Consider the following 20,716-nt stretch of genomic DNA (forward strand, 5'->3'; position numbering starts at 1 on the left):
TTTTATTTTCTCTTTTTAAAAAAAATGTCATTCAGATAATGTTGTTTGAAGCTGAGACGGTATTCAGACTTCATGTCTGTGCACTCCTTGTGACATTCTAAAAGTGCTTGTCTGCCCCGTCATAACCAACAGGAAAGATGGACACAAATGAAAAAAATAAGGCTGCTGTCATGACAAAGCTGAATCTTTCTTTTTTAAATGCTGATGCACATGGCTCTGTCATATCTGACTTTTGCTTCTTCAGGATTATGTAGGGTTCACTTGACTGAATCAAACAACAGAGTTGCAGACAAATTGCGCCGTGACAAAACAACAACCCGCATGACCTTGCTTTAATGTACAGTATAAAGTTCCAACACATTATGAAATATTTGAACGCGCACTGCTTTCGCGTGCATTGGTTTGTGTGTACTGAGCAACAGCATTCATGAGCTGGTTGTGCTGAGTCAGAGGTAGTTTGAAATTAGGACAAGATCTTGCATATCAGTGACCAGAATGCGCTGGCATGCTATCAGGTTTCCTCAAATGTAAGGCTCCCTGAAGTTACAGTGTGAGATGAGTCGTCTAATGTCACGCTGCTACTAAATCCAGGTATCAGTGTGTCATGAGGTAATTTGTGGTTTGTTCTTGTGGTTTTTGTTCTTGAGGTTGCAGTGTGACATTATTGATGGAATCAAGGTTTTAAAGCTATGTTGCACAAAGAACAAACTGAATAAAGCTATGCAAATGATCTTGTGAAAGTTAATCTGAACAAATGGCATACAGTAGTCTTGAGCAATGTCAAACAGTGTGCTATTGGAGTACTGACAGGTAGTAAAAGAGGCATGTCAGTCCACCAACAACAGGGAGAGCAGAGCAGAGGTCTGTAGTACTCTGATGTTCTGGTCTATCAAGCATCCTGGATTAAATCATGACCTTCGGTGCATCAAAATTAAAGCTTTAAATTCATACATGTACTTGAGGCACTATGTAGTTGATGTTCTCACAATGAGCTAAATTCACTGTTACTTCGAGGTAATCTGACTGTCCAATATAGAATCACAAAGTTCAAGTCAAGGATGTGCACACTTAACTATGATCAATAATTAGCCCTTCATTTTGAAGTCCATCAAGGTTAACGATCGGTTTTTGATGAAATTCATAGGTCATGTCATGATTTAGGTTCCTTAACTGACTGAGATCCACTCTGATCCCTTGCACGACCTGCAGCTATAATCTGAAAATGAAGTGAGCATTGATTTAAATTTGGATATATGAATGAAAGTAGGAGATTTCAACGGTTGAAGCTAATACACTGGGTTTTGCACCCCCATGTTGGCTTCATTTTTCAGCCCTGACGGTTGCCTCTTTGCCCCATGATCAACTGTTACACTGGGTGCTGTTTCTCCCCCTGCATATTAACCTTTATGGAAATGGAAATGTGATGTAAACACTCAGTAGGCTCAGCCCGATGCTTGAGTTCCATCTGAGTCAGTTCTAACAACTTCAGCAAGCTGTTTTTTTGTTTTTTGTTTTTTTTTGTCTAAATGGGTTTAAGCCAACATGATGGATAAACCACTGCCCTGAGGAAGGATCTCTGTGTCTCCCTGTCTTTGGTGGTCCAGTTTGGGTTAGGGGTCGGCAGGTCAGGGGGTGGTTCGTTTTAGAACTAACATTTGTTCTACATTTCTGTATGACAATACCAGCCTGTTCCAGTCTCTTGTCCTGTGTCAGTGTCTTGAGAATTGTGTGTGTGTGTGTGTGTGTGTGTGTGTGTGTGTGTGTGTGTGTGTGTGTGTGTGTGTGTGTGTGTGTGTGTGTGTGTGTGTGTGTGAAGGAGAGATGGAGGAGTGACACTGTGTGTGCATTTGATTTGCACCTCAGTACAAAGGTGTTAAATGATGCACCCTTATCTGAACTGGAGGTGGAAGGACAAAGGGTGTCATATGCTGTACAGATTGTAAAGCCCCTTGAGAAAACCTGTGATTCATGATAATATAAACAAAAATTGACTGGACTTGACCCTTGCTCATCTCATTTGAAGATGATGATGCTCTCAGGATCCTGAACCACAAATCTCAACTTTTGGCTTTTGGCCACACTTACTCATTGTGTCTGTCTGACCCCCTTTACACCTGGCATTAAAATGTACTCTGGCTGATCAGATTGCAATTATATAGTGCTTGATCACATGAAGGTATACATATAAATGCACCCAAGATGCATTGAGAATGGATTGTGAAACTGTAAATGCCATTGCGTTTTTAAGCCACATTCAACATCTACATGGGCAGAAATAGCATCAATAGCTAGATAACACTGGCCACAGTCTTTCACTAGGCAAATCAAATTGATGGCGCCGATTTAGGTTTGACAGCCAGTCTTCATCTGTGAAGCTCCCCTGTGCTCTCCCACCAGTCTTAACTCTGGTCCTGCATCCTGATCGCACTCTAAACAGTGGTGGTACTGACCACAGCTGAATAAAAACAGCATTCTCCTCTGCTTTGAAGACGGCTTCCTCCCCATGCTTTTGGGTGTCAGAAGGAAGGAGGACAAGACAAAGAAGAGGCTGGACAGAGTGATTGGATCTCAATCAGATGTCAATGTGGAGACACATATTAATACCAGGTGTAAATGTACATCAGATTAAATCATATCTGAATACAATCTGGATACATTTTAATGCAAGTTGTAATGGGGGTGTCTGAATCTGTTTGGTTTTAGTTTGTTCTCATTGAGGAGTGTAAGTTTGTTGACCAGAGCTGATGACAAGTCTGTGTCTGCCTGATTTGTCTGTTCTGACAGGTAAGTTTGTTTTTGATGTCCCATGTTGCAGCATTCTGTATGCTCTATGTAAAAAATGTATCAAAGGAATTAAAAGAATTTAAAGAGGCACACATACATTGAACAATTCTGCCCACTGAGTGACAGATCGTAGATGAAAAATATCTGAAATGAAACCAACTAAAATAACACATGGAAAAGTCAAAAATAAGTGGTCAAGGCAGTCTTTTCCCTTTGAAAGACCTGACAGCTGAATGAGGTAGAGGTTTCATGGTGTGGAAGCTTAGTCTTCCTCTGGGGACTCTCCAGCCTCTTCCTCTTCTTCTTCTTCTCCTTCTTCTTCCTGTGAATTAAAACAAGACAGTCTCATGTCATTTGGGACATGTCATTCTGTGAGCTTGTAATGTATGTTTTGTGTGTTTTTAATATTTGCATGTATGCTGCTTGATACACTGTAATGGTGCTATCTTGGCCAGGGTTCCCTTGAAAAAGAGATTTGTTTCCTTACCTTACCTTTCTTACCTGGTTAAATAAAGGTTTAGTAATAAATAAAATTAAAACTCTTTCAGTTTTGTTATACATAGAGTACCTATTTCATTTGACACCATCTCACCTAAAAAATGAGGATGATCAGAACTAAAGCTGCTCAGTCACTTGTTCAGCAGGTTAATAAAGCAGCTTCAGTAAGGTCACAGAGTGAATTATTAATCTCTGGAAGGAAATGTTCATATGCATGATGGGACAGAGCCATCACTGACGAAGAACCATCACACTGTCACGGTCCTGATGCACAGGTTAAGTAGAGGCCACATTTCAGTCAGTTAATGCTAACAAGGTTCTTAGTGGGCCGAAAACACCAACTCACTGTGCCTTCTGCCTTTTTTGTCAGATTTGGATTTCTTTAATTTACAGGCTGATGGCACAGTCATAACTGTGTATGTCCTAGTTTTGCATTCCATGCAGGATACTTAATGTCATTTATACACTTATATGAAAGGTAAAGCATTGATTAGATTGTCTTTGTACTCTTTTCCATTGAGCATACAGTATGTCAAAAAGGATGAGCAAATTATCAGCCCATGTTCCTCCACTTCATGTTAGGCTGCCTGTCAATGACATCTTCACTAGAATGGAAGTGCTGATAAACAAATAGAGAAATAGAGACAGTGAAACAGAGACAGATCGGAAAAAATCTAGTTTTCTGTTAGATAGGGAACCATGAGACAGTAGTAGTAATGGCTCCAGTTCAGTAATACAATTTGGATGTATGTGGAGTAGCGCTGCTTTCATTAACAAAACTTTAAGGAAATGTTCATTAACAACCTTAAAAACTAAAGAGCCTGTATAGTGTTTTGGTGTATGTTGTATGTATAATGCCATCTATACGACAACATGAGGGTAGTACTACACTATCATTGTCTGCCACTAAACAGAAGTAGAAGAGAGAGGGAAATGAAGCATTTTTGTGCTGTGTTGCATTTTAGTGTACATAGTGAGCTTTTAAAAAACATCTGAAAATGCTGGTGTGAACAGAAAACTTTCTTCTACTTCTGGTGGCTGTTTAGTCCAGAAAAGGGTCCCAGGTGCATCTCTCTCCAGATTCTCCAAGAAATACACACACACGCATTCATTCACAGTCTGTTACAGGCTTGGAAAAACAGGAGATCCAGTAGCTAGCAGTAGTTGAAACTTCACTGGGAAACGATGCTATGTGTGAGGCCGTAGCTGCCGGCGGGGTCACGCACCCACCCCACCTCACCCAGAGTACTGGACTGAAAGGGTTATGACATTTTGTACAGGCTGGTGGTGGGATTGAGATAAAGCAGCCTATCAAATCGGCAGAGCTAAATGACATTTTTACGGCCTGCAGCTCCCAGGGCCTCACAGCACCTCCTCAGCCTTGTTCCCACAGGGCCACAAATCAGAGCCGAGTTATGCATTCACACCAAGAAATGGCCCGCACCAGCGAACAGAGAGAGGCTGGTGGATTCCTGGAGTGTGAGAGAATGCCTTGGTTGGGGGTCCTATGTCTTGTTTCACTCACTTATAACCATTCTGCTTTCATCCTGCCTCTGATGCACACATGAAGGTGCATGCAACAACAACACAACATTGCATGTAATTATCTGCTGCATGTGAATAATGCTGGGGTGGGGAAGGGTGAGGGTGGGGGTGAGGGTGGCTTCAGCCATGAATGTTTTCTCAAAAGCCCTGAATCTTTTAGGTTTTAGATTAACTTTAAACTTAAATAACTTAGGCTAAAATATCTGCAACTTTGTTGTTGTCTTGTGTCTGTCGTATTTCATTCTTCGTGTGACCTCAGTGACCAAGTTTGTGGATTTATGGACAATGGAAATAAGTAAGTTTTTCACAAGGAGTCAACCTCAGCCACCATTCAAAGCTTCAGTAAGTGAACCGTGGACAAGGTGAAAGAGAGAGTGAGGGTAAGAATGAAGGAGAGAATAGGAAATGAAATGTGAAAACTTGTGGAGAAAGCAGGTAAAGACATGAAAATGTGTTGAGAAGAAAGGAGTGAAGAACAGAGGAGGAAAGGTGAGCAGAGGTGGCAGAAGCAGCTGTAGGAGAATAGATGTGTTTCAGTCTTTTTTGGATCTAACGTTCTTCAGAGTAGAGCTGAGAGAGCGAGAGAAGTTAAGAAGAAAAAAAGGAGAACAGAGCGACCAGGAGAAGATCAAATAAAGAACCATAAGATAATAATGTATGTCCATGTTGTTCATCCTACCATGCTATTCCCTAAAGAAAGCAAATACAATTTCAATAAATGTTCCTCTGTTGGCCCAATACTCAATTCAGAGTATGAAGAACCACATTTACTTGGTATTGTTGGGGATCTCTGATTTGCAATTAGAGCAGCCCAGATTATTATGGCATGGATTCAAATGCAGCTGATTTGTCAGCTGTTAAAGATAGTAACATCTGACAAGATTTTCCTCTTTTAGGTGTGAAAATTAGTGGTCCTCAACATTTGTGGTGCTATGGTTTCAGAATGATGAAGACAGTTTGAGAACAAATAGTTACAAAATGGGATGTAGACTCTACAGGATGGGGGTTTTTTTTCCCCCTGGGCAGCTATCATGTTTTTCCTAATGGATGTGTAGATTTTTAGGCATTCTGTTATCTCAAATGGCTTGTAAGATTGTGCATATAGCTGCTGTAAATGCCCTCAGGCCTTCCATGGTTTGGGCCCTGAATGTTTACAAAGTCTGGTAACAGTCAGACATGGAAGAAGTGCAGATGACTTACTAAGAGTACAACTTTCTCACCTTGTTGCACCTCTTGCAAAAGCCACTCCTGTATTCACAAATGCAACTTTAAGATGCAAAGTAAAAAAAAGTCAGCACAAGTGTGAGCTTTAGCTTCAGACAGAGTTACTGCTGCAGCAGCTACACAATGTTCCAAGCCTCTGAGAAGCACAAGAAGAACTATCACTCCAGTACCTAAACTGACGACAAAGCAAACACACTGCAGACCCAAAATGTGAGACTCGTTAAGAATGAAGCAATGAGCAACAACCTATGCTGCTGACAAAGACTTCTCAGTTACGACTGATGTTGTCATTAGTGCTGCAAAACTCTACATTTTAGTATGTATGATATGTTTAGTATGTTTGGTTTTATAGCATGAATAGCAGCAACATACTTTGCTATTCAGTATGGAAGTCCTGTTTCAAAATACAAATAACACAATCAAATTACAGTCATGTCCTCCCCTCATCCCAAGGTGATTTTAATCCAGGACACCTTCCTCCTCATGAGGAAAACATTTTTTTTTTATTTCTTATGCAATTTTCGATCATGATACAATCCTTAGGATCTCTTACCTGAGTGGACTTTTTCTGGACAACTTGCTGTGGCTGCAAGAGAGCAGAAATGAGAGGTTACTGTTGTTTCTTCACATGCTATCATGAACAAGAATAAGAACAGTTCTTAGCTGTCAATGTCCAAAAATACAAGACGGTGGCAATGATTTCAAACTGGAAATAAAAGGATATGGAATACACAGAGTATCTAGGCTCAGGTTAAAACAATGTCCACTAAGTACATCTGCAGTGATTGGTCAGTAGAGTATCATGAGACTGATGACTACCTCAAATCAGCACAGTTCTGTATACTGATTGCACAGGTCTTTTTGAACCCGGCCCGTACTGCAGGTTTTATCTAATGAGCTCAACTACTAGAGCGAAGTTTTAGACCTTAATGACCACTAGCTTGCAAAGCTAATGCAACAGGTTGGCTATGCCTCTGCCCATCCACCAGACCAGTAATTTACTACTGCCACTGCTTAACACAGTGGATAGCATGAAGGATGTAACAGCCTGCACTCTACAATCACACTCAAGTGTCTCTGGTATTAAGGAATGCAGAATCTTTGGCTGAAGTCCACACCACACCTGACCAATCAGGAAATCATGTGAAGTGGATGCAACTGTCAATGGAATTGAATTTCCTGGGAGTTGGCAGTGCTATCCAGTCTCACAATGATAAATAGCTTGGTATAAAAGCCCATCTTTGTGAAAGCAAATCTTTGTAGGCCCTCTGAAGATGTAGATATAACATACACTTGCATTTGACTGAAGTCTTTTTTCCTGTTGGCCTTTGACAGCACACACACTGAGTAGTGAAGGAGGTGCATGCAGCTCTGGACCAGAGTTGAACAGCTGAGCACTCCAATAGCTTTGAGAATGTAAAAAGATAATGTAGACTCCCTGGTGCTTCTAAGTCCGGCCAGCTGCTGGTCCTATGTAGGGAGGACCATGTACCTCACCCCCCCACACCCACCCAAGATCAGTTCAAACAGCTGGTGTTTTCTATGCCAGGTCTGGCTGGAATGTCAGACAGCTCAAACGCAGTAATGGAGTCCATGTCAACACTGCCTCGTATGAAGTATGCAAGCAGCAGTGATGGGAAAGCAATGCAGTGGAGGATGCAGACCTGTGAACACCGCCAGGCTACACCCTTCTGAAAGGGTGTTGTTGAGCAGGTGGATGCCCAACCTCTTCTCCCAAGACTGGCTGCTCGCCATCAACAGCTCACAGTGGGTGGTGTGGGAAGTACACCCCCTAAAACCAGACTTCACAAAGACCATCTCTCCGGAACTGGATTGCAAGTTTAAGGTTGATTCACTTACAGCGTATTAACAAAAAGTATAGAAAAGTATATCAAAATCCAGAAATACTAACTCATAACTTTACTATAGTTACTTAATTAAAGTAACAACAGGTACACAATATTATTTGGAATGTCTAACAAACTGAATGCAGTTACAATGACTATTAAGACAAATACTCGGTTTACAGCCTGGAGGTAAGAAAATAGTGCAGCAGCTAACATTAGCAACTAGCTATATTATCTGTTATTGCTGACATGCATGACGTTATGTTAGGATACCTTGGCCACTTGCAAACAGTAAACAGGCAGTGTCGAGTCATATGGATCTGCTGGGGAACACTGGCTAAGAGTGAAGAGCAACTTACTGTAACTGACTTCAACAGACAGACATCTAACTCACTAACTAACAAAATAAAATTAACAAAAGTAACTTTGTTTCATATCATGAGCACTGAAAAGGAATGATAGATTAAACTGTTGATTAAACACGACTGTTGAAGCCGTGCAGTGCATGAGGTTAACACAAGCTGCACTGTTCCTCCTCTCTGCTGACACACATGTTTCACCTGAACATCACAGTGAAGGACCACCTCGTTTCACAGCTTCGCATCAGTGATCTGCCCAAGTGTTCCCACAAGTGCTCAGTGGTGGACATTAGACACACAGCTGATTCTGTGGCCGCTGGATCAATGGACGCCTTACTCACTCTATATAAGTGCAATCATTTCTTAACCAGTGAAGATGAACACACTTTACATGACTGTACAGTGACAGTCCACATTTTTTGTGCAGTACATTATTTGCTCTGACTTTGGTAGATCCACTGCTGGAATTAGAAAGGTATGATGACTCATTTGGCTGCCAACTCACGGCCACAAGTTTATATTAACTACTATTACAGTAATTCAGATCGTATTATGGAGAATTCATCATTTCTTTTGCTATCTTTGGAAGAATCCATCCTTATCTAACTTCAGGATAATAAAATGTTAACATAAGTGTTCCTTAATAAACTATTGCAGTAATAGAAGGTTCCTGCACCGTGTCCCAAACCTTACTCTTCTAGACAACAGCCAAGTATGCTAACCACTCAATCATGCCTCAGCATGTCACATTGCTAGCAGCCATCACTGTGCTCTTTACCAGTCAGTTCCCCCTGCTGTTCATACTGTTCCCCTGCGCCTCAGGTGTCTCAACCCCTCCCTCCAGCCTTTGGGCATGCCTCCTCATTTAAATCCACCTCAAAAAGCCAAGAGTCACATGGAAAATGGTCAAAAAGAAATTGAAAAGGCCAAATGGTAAAGTGCAAATGCAAAATATATATATATATAATAATTATAAATAAAATAGTTCTTTTTTCTATTAAAGATTTTGGTTGAAATACTTTTATTATTATATCATTTATGTATATTGTATGACATTTAAGATTTTCCATTTCCCATTTTGAGTTTCATCTTTGATGCTTACCTTTTCTTATTTCCATTGCCATTTTCACCAACATCATTGAAGCTATTGCCATTTAAACTTTGGCATTCAAAATTTTACTTTTTTTGCTTTACTTTTTTTTTTTTTTCATATTTTGAATTTGCTTTTTCGAGTTCCTTTTACTTTTTAAGTTTAATTATGGCCTGATTATTCCTAGTAGTGTAGTAAAAGAATTTTCTTTTTTTAATTTTAATTATGACCAAAAACATCCTCCACATCCTCTTCCTCTATAACAATGACAGCATTGTCTTTGGCATGCTCTGCAGGTCTTTGATGTTGCCTAATACTATGAATCACTTGTAGGCCACACCAGCTGCTCAGCCCTACAAGTGATTTGGAAGGCAGCTTTTGGCTGAGCATGAGGACAGCACGGGCAGCTTCAATCCTTTCACAGTATGCTAGGTAAGTATGACTAAAAGTAGGAGTCCTATGGTGGAGACCTCATCTGTGCTGAAACCCAATCCCTCTGCTGCTACAGGAATGCAACGCTCCAGGCTCTCAGCTCTACAACCACTCAGCAGCCTGTTTTTCAGAAGTCTTCCTCTGATCAAAGAATGAAATGCCTTCGCTCTGCTGAGCACCTTGTACAGGCCACCATTCATAAAAGTGCCACCGATCAGGAGAGGTGAACCGCTCACCCTGCTCTCTCCCTATCACCACTGCAGCTGCCACTCATCACATTGACTAACTTTACTCTTTAGCCAACTGGGCATATAAAAATGCTGCTGTCATGCCATCACTTCCAGTGTCTTAAAATAAAAATAGATATGCACAAGCACTTGAGGCAGCTTGTAGACAGCTTGGTGTAATCACTTTTCTCTTGCTCAGCAGACTGCCTAGAGACCAGAACATCTTCCTACGGATCAATGAAACAGAATGAAGTAAAGTCTAAAGCAAGCTGTGCATGCTTCCCACAGAGCCTGCCATAATCAGTGTTGTCTCACCAACTATTAAACGTTCAATTCATACACAAACAGACAAGCTTAAGTCAGTTATTAGTGCAAAACAACGTCACTAAAATGGCGACATCGTGATAGCTGCATCAGCACCATGGACAGCACTATGCAACACTACGACAGCATGCAGCACACACATAATTTTATTCTACTCTCATATATATATATTACTCGATATTGGCAAACATACATTGAAAAAGATCCAATATTTTTAACTAGAGCTGGAAGACCATAAAGGAAAACAATTTACACAAAATGATAAGACTGATATGATTGTGGCCAATTTACTACACTTTGGCGGCTCAGGATGGGGCTTATAAAGCTGCAGTCAGTATTTCCCCGATGAATGGAATCTCCTCAGTAAACTGTTTTCCACTCTCTCTTGTATTTTTCAGTCAGCCTCTTCTCAAAAGCAACTTAAATTAACTTAGCTTTCTGGGGGCATGGCATGCTTCTTCAATGCTCAGTGACCAGTGGAAAATGGAAAAAGCTTTTTACAATAAAGCTGATGATGCGTGAGGGAAACAGTACACAGCATCGCCTTTCAGAGTACTCAAGCCAGGGTCTGTTTTTATACCGCGTACTGCCAAAAGTGTGTTTCTTCCCTGAGAAGAATTGTTAAACTTCTTGTTGGTAAATCACTTTCTTTAGTCCATTTCCACGTATAAATACAATTGCTAATAGTGAAAGCAAGCTAGCCAGACACTGGCTACAGTGAAGTATCATGCTGATTTAAAGAACAAATAAAACTCTTAAGGTTGATGTCACTCACGGTGTTACGCACAACTCAAAATCAGTCTTGCGAATCACCAGCAGAGGGTGTACTTAGAGTGTATTATTGGAAACAGAACCAAGGGCCTTTCAGCCTTTCATCCCACACCAAAAACATGATATTTCATACACTAATGTTGCGAGATAGTTAAGCACAAAAGAAACATTTGGACACAGCACAGGTCCCTCAGGGCCCACCCATAATGTGAAGTATGGGTGGGCCCATATACCACATTTCATGGAAATTTGACTTGCAGTAGATGACATCTTTAGTTAATTCTCAACAGTTAGGGAGCAAGTCCCGAAAATTTTGATTTTTCTTTGATATTAATAACATGGCCAAATCAAGTTGTCAAAGTTTTTACAGTGACGCTGGTAGCCCTGTGACAAAGGTAACACAATGTTGGTTTTACAGCCAAAAGCCAAAGTTTGAGCCACAGAATACTGTATGCAAACAGCAAATAAAGAGACATCCATGCAAAGAGTAGTGAGAGCAATGCATGGGTGCGCGGTTGGCTGTTGTACAGTGTCTCCATTTCTGGTCCATTCTTGCTGTTTGTGCTATCAGCTGAGCTTAGTAATATCTGGTCATTGTATCTTGATGACACGTGATGTGAGATCAGTGAGCATTTTGGCTGCTGCGTGAAGCTGCTGTGACCACTTTCACACTCACATGCAGGGGATGAGATGATTAATGGGATTAAAAAATGCAGCTGCATACAAACAACATGTAGTCCAAGCTACGTGTGCAAAGGCAGCCAGAAACAATTTTCAAATTACTCCAGCTTTGCATTCAATTCTCTTTCTATTATCCATATTATTGTGGCTACTCCTATGTTTTAACATGTCATTGCATGTCATTGTCATGTATAGTATTGCATGTACAGGATTAATAAATGTTAAGTATCTGATATACCTGTATTTACATAAGTGTACTTGATGTGTCTATATACAGTGTATTGTGTATGCATGTGCTCTAGATGTTCCTGCTCTGTTCTGCTGTAAAGTCTGAGTGTTAATTATCCCATAAGACAGGTGCTGCTGCTGTTTGTTCTAGTTAACCGTTACTGGGCCAGCTAACCTTTGGACCTCGTTTGAAGCTGAATGGATAATTTGACCAACCAGATTCAACCTTTCCTCCGCAAACAGTCTCCACAAGTCTGCATGGATGAAAAGTCAGTCATGAGATAGGCTTTAGATGAAATGCTGTGTAGAGTATGAGGTTGTTAAAACTTGGAATGCTTACCTTTTAAATCGTTAAACTGTAACAACCTTGCCTAATAGAGCACTAAGACAGGTAAACATTTGACTGGCAAGTCTGTGAAACACTGTGGAATTCACAGCTGGCTGAAGTGAGGTTTCTGGGAAACTTTTAGGGATACGAGTCAATCTTTTATGGAGGATACAGAGTACCAATGGAATATTACGGACTTTAAAGCGGTTATTATGATCAATAAGTTAACTAATACATTTATAAACCCATTTCTAAAAATAAACCATTAACTGATTAATTAAATTTACGATTACATGAAGTTATTTCAAAATAATTATTAGCAAAGGCAACCAAACGCACTGTGACCCAACCTGAGGATGAAGTTGAGGCTTTTTATGCAATTTTAAAGGTAGCCATGACATTCACTGATCAAATTGATCCTCCCAAGAAACAGAAGCTTGGCCTTGTGCCAAATGTAATAGTTTTGCACCACAGGTCATACAAATCATAAGTTTTCTGTTTCCCTCTATTCACACACACACACACACACACACACACACACACACACACACACACACACACACACACACACAGTCTGATCTCACCCACACGTGGATTCTGTCTGTTTCTCTCTCTCTCTCTCTCCCATTCTCTTTCATAAGGGAGCTGGTGAAATGACCTTTACATTGCTATCATTAAACTACTTTGCTATCCCGGACTGAAACACCAGTTCACCAAAGCATGGCAGCATTAGACCTGAATCTAACTCTGGTGAAAAGGAGAGTCACCTGACACACAGTAACCTATTTCAGTCCAACAACACTGCATCTTTTTTAATGTAATAAATCACACAAAGGGAGATTTCTCTCTCCACTAAGACATCCCTGTGTTTGCACTTGGTTGCACACATAAAAAGTGGTTACTCTTCCACCTCAGCACACCTGACCACTTCACTGCTTAACGTGAGCAAGATTGTTAGATGGTCTGTTACTAAAGGTGTCAGATGCACACTCCATTGATTCCACTGCTGGGAAAGTTAAGGGAGAGGGGATTGTACATCGCTTTTGCCCAGTGACAAATTGGAATTGTAATTGTAATCTCAGATGCTGTGACACAAGTATATGCATTAGTTTTATCTTGCTGATGCTATAGTCCAAAGCAACCATAAGGAAACAACCCAAAATTGCAAGAATCATGCAAATACATCCACTCCATCAACTGCTACATTTAGAAACAATAAGAGATGGATTTTACTGTTGTTGTTGTTGTTGTTGTTGTTGTTGTTGTTGTTGTTGTTGTTGTTGTTGTTGTTGTTGTTGTTGTTGTTGCTGATGCTGCTGCTGTTTGTTTTTCATGGGCCAATGTGCAGTCTGAACAGATGTGTAGAGTTTCTGCTGTCCTGATGTCAATGGGGAGCTCATTCCACCACTGAGGAGTCAAGACAGCAAACACTCTGGATTTTGTTGGTAGGTGGGCCCTCTTTGTAGTAAGGACTGGCAAGCCATTTGGCAGTAGCAGAGGCCTTGAACTTGATCCCGTGAGACTTCCGTACATGAGTGGTCAACCACATTCATGGCTTGCGGCTCCAGAAAAAAGCAAAGGTTATTAAATATGATCCGGAAAACCTTGGTAGCTCACATGCCTTCTGTGGGAGAGTCTTATTACAGCTTGTTGTTGTCTGTGTTCCTACAGAACAGGCACTCAAACTTGCTCAAACATGCAGGTTGTCTTCTAAAGATTGTAGCATTGTATTCAAAAGGTTATGTAGAGGTTTTACGGAAAGTTTGGGAATTTCTGTTGACTCACTCACTGCTTAACCCCAGAAAGCACACAGAAGAAAACAATCCAAGACAAAAGAACAAACATTCAATTGACCAGTGCAAATTACATCAACACACCACTACTATGATTACGGAGCGGGCCAACCAATAGCTTCCCTCCTGATCTGCAGTCCTTATCCTGGATTATGTTTTGTCACCTGGAGGGCAGAAGTGAAGGAAGTAAACCCCAGATCGAACAGCTTCAGACAAGTAGCAATTGCCTCATCATCTATCTGAAATATTTCACTATTTTATTAGATTCAGCAAGCAAGAGAACAATTACTGGGATGGCAAAATGCATTACATCATCTAACCAGATGCTAGATGTATACATTATTAACAGTACAGGAAGTGCAGCTCTGGCAGAAGGGAGAAATATATAGTGCAGATATACAGAATAAACAGCTGGAGGTATGGTATGAATAAACTGCTGATTAGATATATGTAGTATAGACCAGGGCATCTCAAATATAGGACCTTGGTCCACATTAGGACCACATGGCAAGTCAATCCAGACCCAGCCCTTTAGTCAGTGATCGTTAACTGGCCACATCAATCCTGCAGGATATTGATGAATTCTGAAAATGTGCCATCTAACATCACTCACCAGCGGAAGTGGCCCAGTCCATCCTGAGAGTTTGGTTTTAATTTATAGTTCACCTGCCCTACAGAAACCCATTACTCTCCAACTCCATCCTCTCTACTCCGTGGACCCACCATCTAACCGCTCAGCTCCTGGGCTGGCCTTTCCCTGGAGCCGACAGCAGCCCACTGGACTGACTATGTAAGATAACTCTGGTATTGTCAGAGAATCACAAAGCTTGTCTGTTGGACATAAGAGGTGTCGCTGTGACTTATTTTTGTTGGCCAAATGTTGTATAGCTTCCCAAACTGAGTGTTTTTATTTGCTTCGTGGGATCCCAAAGAGGAGTTTGTTGTTGATATAAGGACTCATTCATTGGTAGTTGAACTGTGGGTTTTGAATTGACTGCCTCCTTGGTGGAGGTCTGAGAGCATTTTCTAGTCAGGTATCCAGTTATCATTGTGCATTTTCTATGCTTTTGAAGGGTCTGTTCACACTGATGTAGGTTCATAAAATGAATATTAAGAAGAAGAAAGTGAAAATATTAAATAATAATAGGTAGATCCAAATCCATTTATTTATTCATTTAATTGAAAGTTTAGCCCCCACAGTGTCTGCTTGGAAAAATTCTGGCTCTTGGACAAATGGAGCTGAAGACCCCTGTCATATTTGTGCTATGTATTGGCTATAATACATTATTTAGTGTTACATTTTAGTGTTACATTTGTGTAACATTTTCTATTTTGAAAAAATTTTGACCAATAAATGGTGACATTGAATATACAGTATAGCTAGAGATCATTGACAGTGATTCTGATGACTGTGGTTGACTCCTAAATCACAGATACAGAATGAGTCTTCTCTCTCACAAACTAAGTGTAGTTGTAAGAATACATCGGAGTCAGATGTAAATATGGACGAACTGTCTGACCCAATCTCAAGAGACGTTACATTTATTCATTGATCAAATGTTATTTTGTTGTCACCAGTCGTTCTGGACCTCTGACCTTGAATGAAGATCTGAAGCAGACCTTTGCGTATTAAGACTGAGAACTTCTGGTAGCTGCTCTTCTCGTCCACTGTGCAACACTTCCCCCCAGGCCCCCCACCCCCTTCTCCAGTCCCAGACCTGCATCCCAGCCAATGCCCCAGCAGAGTTATGAATTGTATCTATCAGGGTCCAACTAAAGGGGGAATTAGGGGGAATTTGCCGAAGGGCCCTTTGTAGAGGAGAAAAATGTCTGCCGTTGCAAGGAATGTGGAAAATTCCTAGCAGACAAGCAGCCTTTTGTTGGGAGGGTTTTGCGGGGTGCTCTGAAAGGAAAGAAAGGCGCAGACAAATTGGATCTGCTCCATTTAGGAGCCTCTGCTGTTTGATGTGAAATCTGTTCCCAGAGTATCTCAAAGGAAAAGAGGAAGAAAAGCAGAAAAAAGGCGATGCAATATGTCTTCCCAGACTTTACAAATCTGTCTTTGCTTATTGTTTGGTTCATTGAATTTTGCATTTACAGAATCAAAGAAATAGCAAACATGTTTTTGTTTTGTTTGGTCTTCACTGTCTTGGAGCCATTTGATTCAAATGTATGCGGCTGTTTCTCAGCATGCATGCGTGGCTGCTTTGAAACAGGAAGGACTGGCGCTCAGCTCTGCCTTGTTTTCACAGAGCATTGCAGATGTTATGAATTAACCTGTTGTGCCTGAAAGAGCTCACTTCCTGCCACATAATAGTGTTAGCAGAAATACTCTAATGACATAAATGTCCATATCTATTTAAGGAATTTGAAAGAGCGGCATTGTGAAAGGAAGAGAGAAAAATCCAAGCCATAGCTAAACAAACAGCCAGGACACCGCAGGACAGCCGTGTAACTTCCTGCGTAAAGCAAACAGTGAATGAGGGGTACTCTAAGTAAGTGCTCTCCTTCGCTAACTGCCTGACAAATGTTTATCTTTATATTTTATGAGCTCATTTCATCACAATGTACCTGCAGAAGCCTTGTTTATTAAACTGTTATTTATTATTTATTGCAATTCTCTCATTTTGGACTAAAATAATTTATCATGAAGTTTCCACAAATTCCTCCAAATAGTGTGAAATTGAAAATAATGACTTTTTTTTTATCCTTGATGTTCCAGCAATGTGTGTTTAAGGTAACTCCATATTGTTTCCATTCAAAGAAACAAGCAGCTTGAGATCACGCTATCTGAGCAAAAATCCTCTCTCAAGCAATTTAAGCGTTTTGCCAGGTTTGCCATTGTGGTTTATCATTGCTCATGCTAACTACTTAGGGTTTCCTCTGTTTATTCCCGACAAAGAGGAAACATCATTCATGCTGAATCCCTATTTTGCTGAGGCAATGACTTAATGAAGTAAAAGAGAACTGTACTAAAATGTTGAATTTTTCCAAGATGGTATTGTATGTTATGACGATTGAGTAATCCCATGTTGAGCAGAATGCTATTTCTGTAGCAACCTGAAACACTTACACCGTAAACTGCTTTTTACATCCTAATCTGTGCAGCAGCCCACTGCCATGTTGTTGTAGTTGAAGACCCAGAGTGAAATGATTAAACTCTTCCAGAAGCTGCAGCAGGAAAAAAGGGGTGGGAGTTGGGGGAGGGAGGCATAGGTGACCTGTGGAAATCCGCTAAGGTCCCAGAAAACTCCGATGTTTGTAGAGTCCCTCTCTGAACAAAGGCCTCTAGTGGCTGGAATTCAGCCTTTTAGCCCGGCAGCAGCCAAGGCTGGAGGAAGGTGGGGGGTTGAGAATGTAGGGAATGAGGCAAAACTGCTGCCCACCCCCAACTCCTTTTGGTGTCTGTCAGTGGTCTCTAAGGTCTTTCTTTCTCTCGCTCTTGGAAACAGCCTGGGGAAGGAGTACGATAGCACCAACCTAAATATAACTGAAAGTACCTCATCCAGCAGAGCAGAGACACAATAAACACAAGTCACAATTGTAATTAGCTGCAACCTCAATACAAAAATTCTTTTTCAAGCAAGAGCAAATGATTGTAACTGAGTCATATGCATCACAATTTCTAACAGCATTAAGAAGAATGAACCCTTCACATGATCTTAATGTTGCTCTTGTTCAGTTGTACTGCTGCACATTCTTTCACGTGATAAGATAACCAAAGTGATCCTCAGCATTTTCACTGATACAACACATTAGCATAGGAAGTATTTAAGGTTTTCAGATTTGCAGTGGCATGCACTCTATGTTGGTTGGTAATGTGTTTTAGATTTCCTGTTTGTTTGGGGGTTGTTTAGAAGCAGGTAGTCAGCAGCAGCCAGCAGAGGGATGCTAGGGTCAATGAAATGTGATCTTGATTCTTTGTGATGAAGACATTTCCAGAAACAGTCTAATCTTTTAAATCTTTCTCAGAAAACAGTACTCAACCATAGATCTAATGTGTTTATCTAAGTTAAGGCTGGTGTTAAAGACAATATCACGAGTCCTATAATGTGACAATACAGAATGAGACGGTAGGCCAATCTGAGGATAGAATATTTGCACTGTCTAGACCCATGGTCCCTGTCTTATCACTATTTAGTTGGAGGAAAGTCTGAGACATCCACTTCCACATCCACATGAGAGCGGCTTAATGAACACTGTGAATGAGCAGATTTTAAGTTGATCTGACATGAGATTTTTCTCATGTCAGATCATTCTATGAAAAGATTTGTCTCCCTCATGGTACAAGGCAAAAGAAAAAAGTCATATAACTACAGTTAAATCAGTCTAGCAATTATACTATCCAGTAAACACATCACATAAAGCACAGTCCCAGCTGTCATTCACAGGTCAGTAGACCAGGTGATAAATATCACAAAACACTGCTGGTCTTTCCATAATGGTCCTGTCATTTCAGCAGATGGTAGTAATACAACACTTATGGATGCCACCATAAAACTCGACAGAGGAAGAAGATGTGCCAAGGCTGAATGTATGTGTAAACGATGGAACATGGTGGGCCAGGAGCTGTTTATGTCTGGTGCCTATGTTCTTGTAGTGTATTTACATTCAATAAGTTTGCAAAATTGCGATAAGTAATTTTTTTCATGATCTACATGAATCAGAAACATGCATTACATTAAAAGAACACTGAATGCAAATATTTGAGGTGGGAATTTGGTGGTACAGATTCCCTGAATATCGATCCCTGTTCTTCACACATGACCCCATGTAGGAAACGTTCCAGGCATAGACTGCATGTCTGAAAAGGGCGCCTCTCTCTCACTCACACACATCCACCCACACACACCTTATTCAGAGGCTTCCAAGATGAATGGACATGTATTCCTCTTAGTCTCTTATTTTTGTCCAAAAATATCAGATTTATTTTTTTCAGGTCATTAAAAAGATGCCCACACACCACATGTGTTTTTTGAATTAATACAAATGTGAAATATCTGCTATCACACAGTCCTGTGGTTGATCCAGTGGAATGTGGCCAGTTAGGTCAGAGTAGGCGATTGAGCTTGCTAGGTAGCACCATCAAACATAGTCAAAACAATATATAAACAGCTGTAGGCTATTTGATGTTCAAATCAGATAAATGTGACAGCTGATGACTGAGCAAAGAAAAGGACATCACCTGCAGAGCATCATAGTTCATCAGGTGAAAACATAAACAACGCATGAATATTCATACTGGACAAGCAAGACGACGAGTCTACAGCCATGCTAGTGACTCTGTGAGGCTGTACCTTTGCTTGAGTGGTATTTAAGGTAGACACTTAAGTCAGAGTGCTAACACAGTCACAATGATAATGCTAACATGTTGATATTTAGCAGGTAAAATGCTCACCATCTTAGTTCAGTGTGTTAGCAAGCTAACATTTGCTACGCATTTCCCTGGAGGCATTTGCTCAGTAATGCTTCCAGTGCCTTCAAGAGAGCATGTCTGATCTTCCACTTGTGTTTATTAATGTAGTATATTTTAGTTTCAGCTAAGTTTGTTTAGTTTAGCTAGCCGTACATAAGCACTATAATGTACTCTGCAATGTTTCTGCAGGAGCTATATGAGTGGCGGCTATGGAGGGACAAGCCCCCTTGTTTAAACCAGGGAGCTACTCCTCACCCGCAGATCGACTGAGGTGCCCAGGGAGAAGCTGGGGATCTTGAGTGAAAACAGGAGGAAGTAACAGAGCGGCAGAGCAAGCTGTGTTAACAACACTGGTCATATTAATGTCAAGGAATGTGTATGTTGAGGTGGGTCTTCATCTATATTATCTGTATACACAGGCTATTCTTGTTGCTGCTTACAGTCTACAGTCTCACTTAGTCACAGTCAGACTCCAGACACAATACTCCAGTGACTTCAGGGTGATCTCTGTACACTTTTACTAACACCCTGAAAAACCTCACACTTCGTGGAGTCCCCCGACAGAGACAATAAAATACAGGCTTTCCTATGTGCTAATGTCAAAAAAGATTCGGCCCCAACTCCCCAACCCCAGTGTCTAGCACTGGAACACACCATCCATACCCCAAACCATTACAGATGACTATGTGAGAAAAGGACAGCAAAGATTGCACTCAGGAAAGGTTACAGCCCCTGACAACGTGTGCAATGAGGTGCTTCAGGCGAGTGCTGAGCAGCTGATCCTCAACCTAAGACTGGAAAACGTCCCCATACAGTGGAAGACATTACATTATTTAGCTGAGGCTAAAGGCAACTTACAATCAGTGCATTCTACCATGTTCATACAACCCAAAAAGAATCAATTGCAACTACCAACTTAAAATATGTCGAACTGCTTTTTTTGCAGATGTGGGACATCAAGCACATCAGGCAGAGAGGCAGAGAGTTTTTGCACAGAAATAGAGGAGAAGAGGACACATCAGGCACAGTTAACATATTCCTCTTTGTCAGGAGCATCTACAAAGCTTTTTAAGTAATAGTAGGGTTAGGATAGGTACCCTAACCCTGGGCAAAAATACAGTATAAACACATATGCAACTATAAAGTTTGCCACCAAATTACACAACTCA

General features: G+C 40.8%; 1 protein-coding gene across 1 annotated transcript in view; it reads right to left on the reverse strand.

Moving 5' to 3' along the window:
* Positions 1 to 1,520: 1,520 nt before the first annotated feature.
* hmga2 (high mobility group AT-hook 2) overlaps positions 1,521 to 20,716 on the reverse strand; it is a 43,189-nt gene continuing 23,993 nt past the window's right edge. Inside the window, exons 4-5 of the mRNA XM_070992533.1 lie at positions 6,605 to 6,637; positions 1,521 to 3,106 (exon numbers count right to left, since the gene is read on the reverse strand). Of these exons, the coding sequence (XP_070848634.1) occupies positions 3,047 to 3,106; positions 6,605 to 6,637 (93 nt within the window). The 3' untranslated portion in view covers positions 1,521 to 3,046. The remainder of the gene's footprint in view (positions 3,107 to 6,604; positions 6,638 to 20,716) is intronic.

This window comes from Chaetodon trifascialis, chromosome 22 (genome assembly GCF_039877785.1).
Source record: "Chaetodon trifascialis isolate fChaTrf1 chromosome 22, fChaTrf1.hap1, whole genome shotgun sequence".
Lineage (NCBI taxonomy): Eukaryota > Metazoa > Chordata > Actinopteri > Chaetodontiformes > Chaetodontidae > Chaetodon > Chaetodon trifascialis.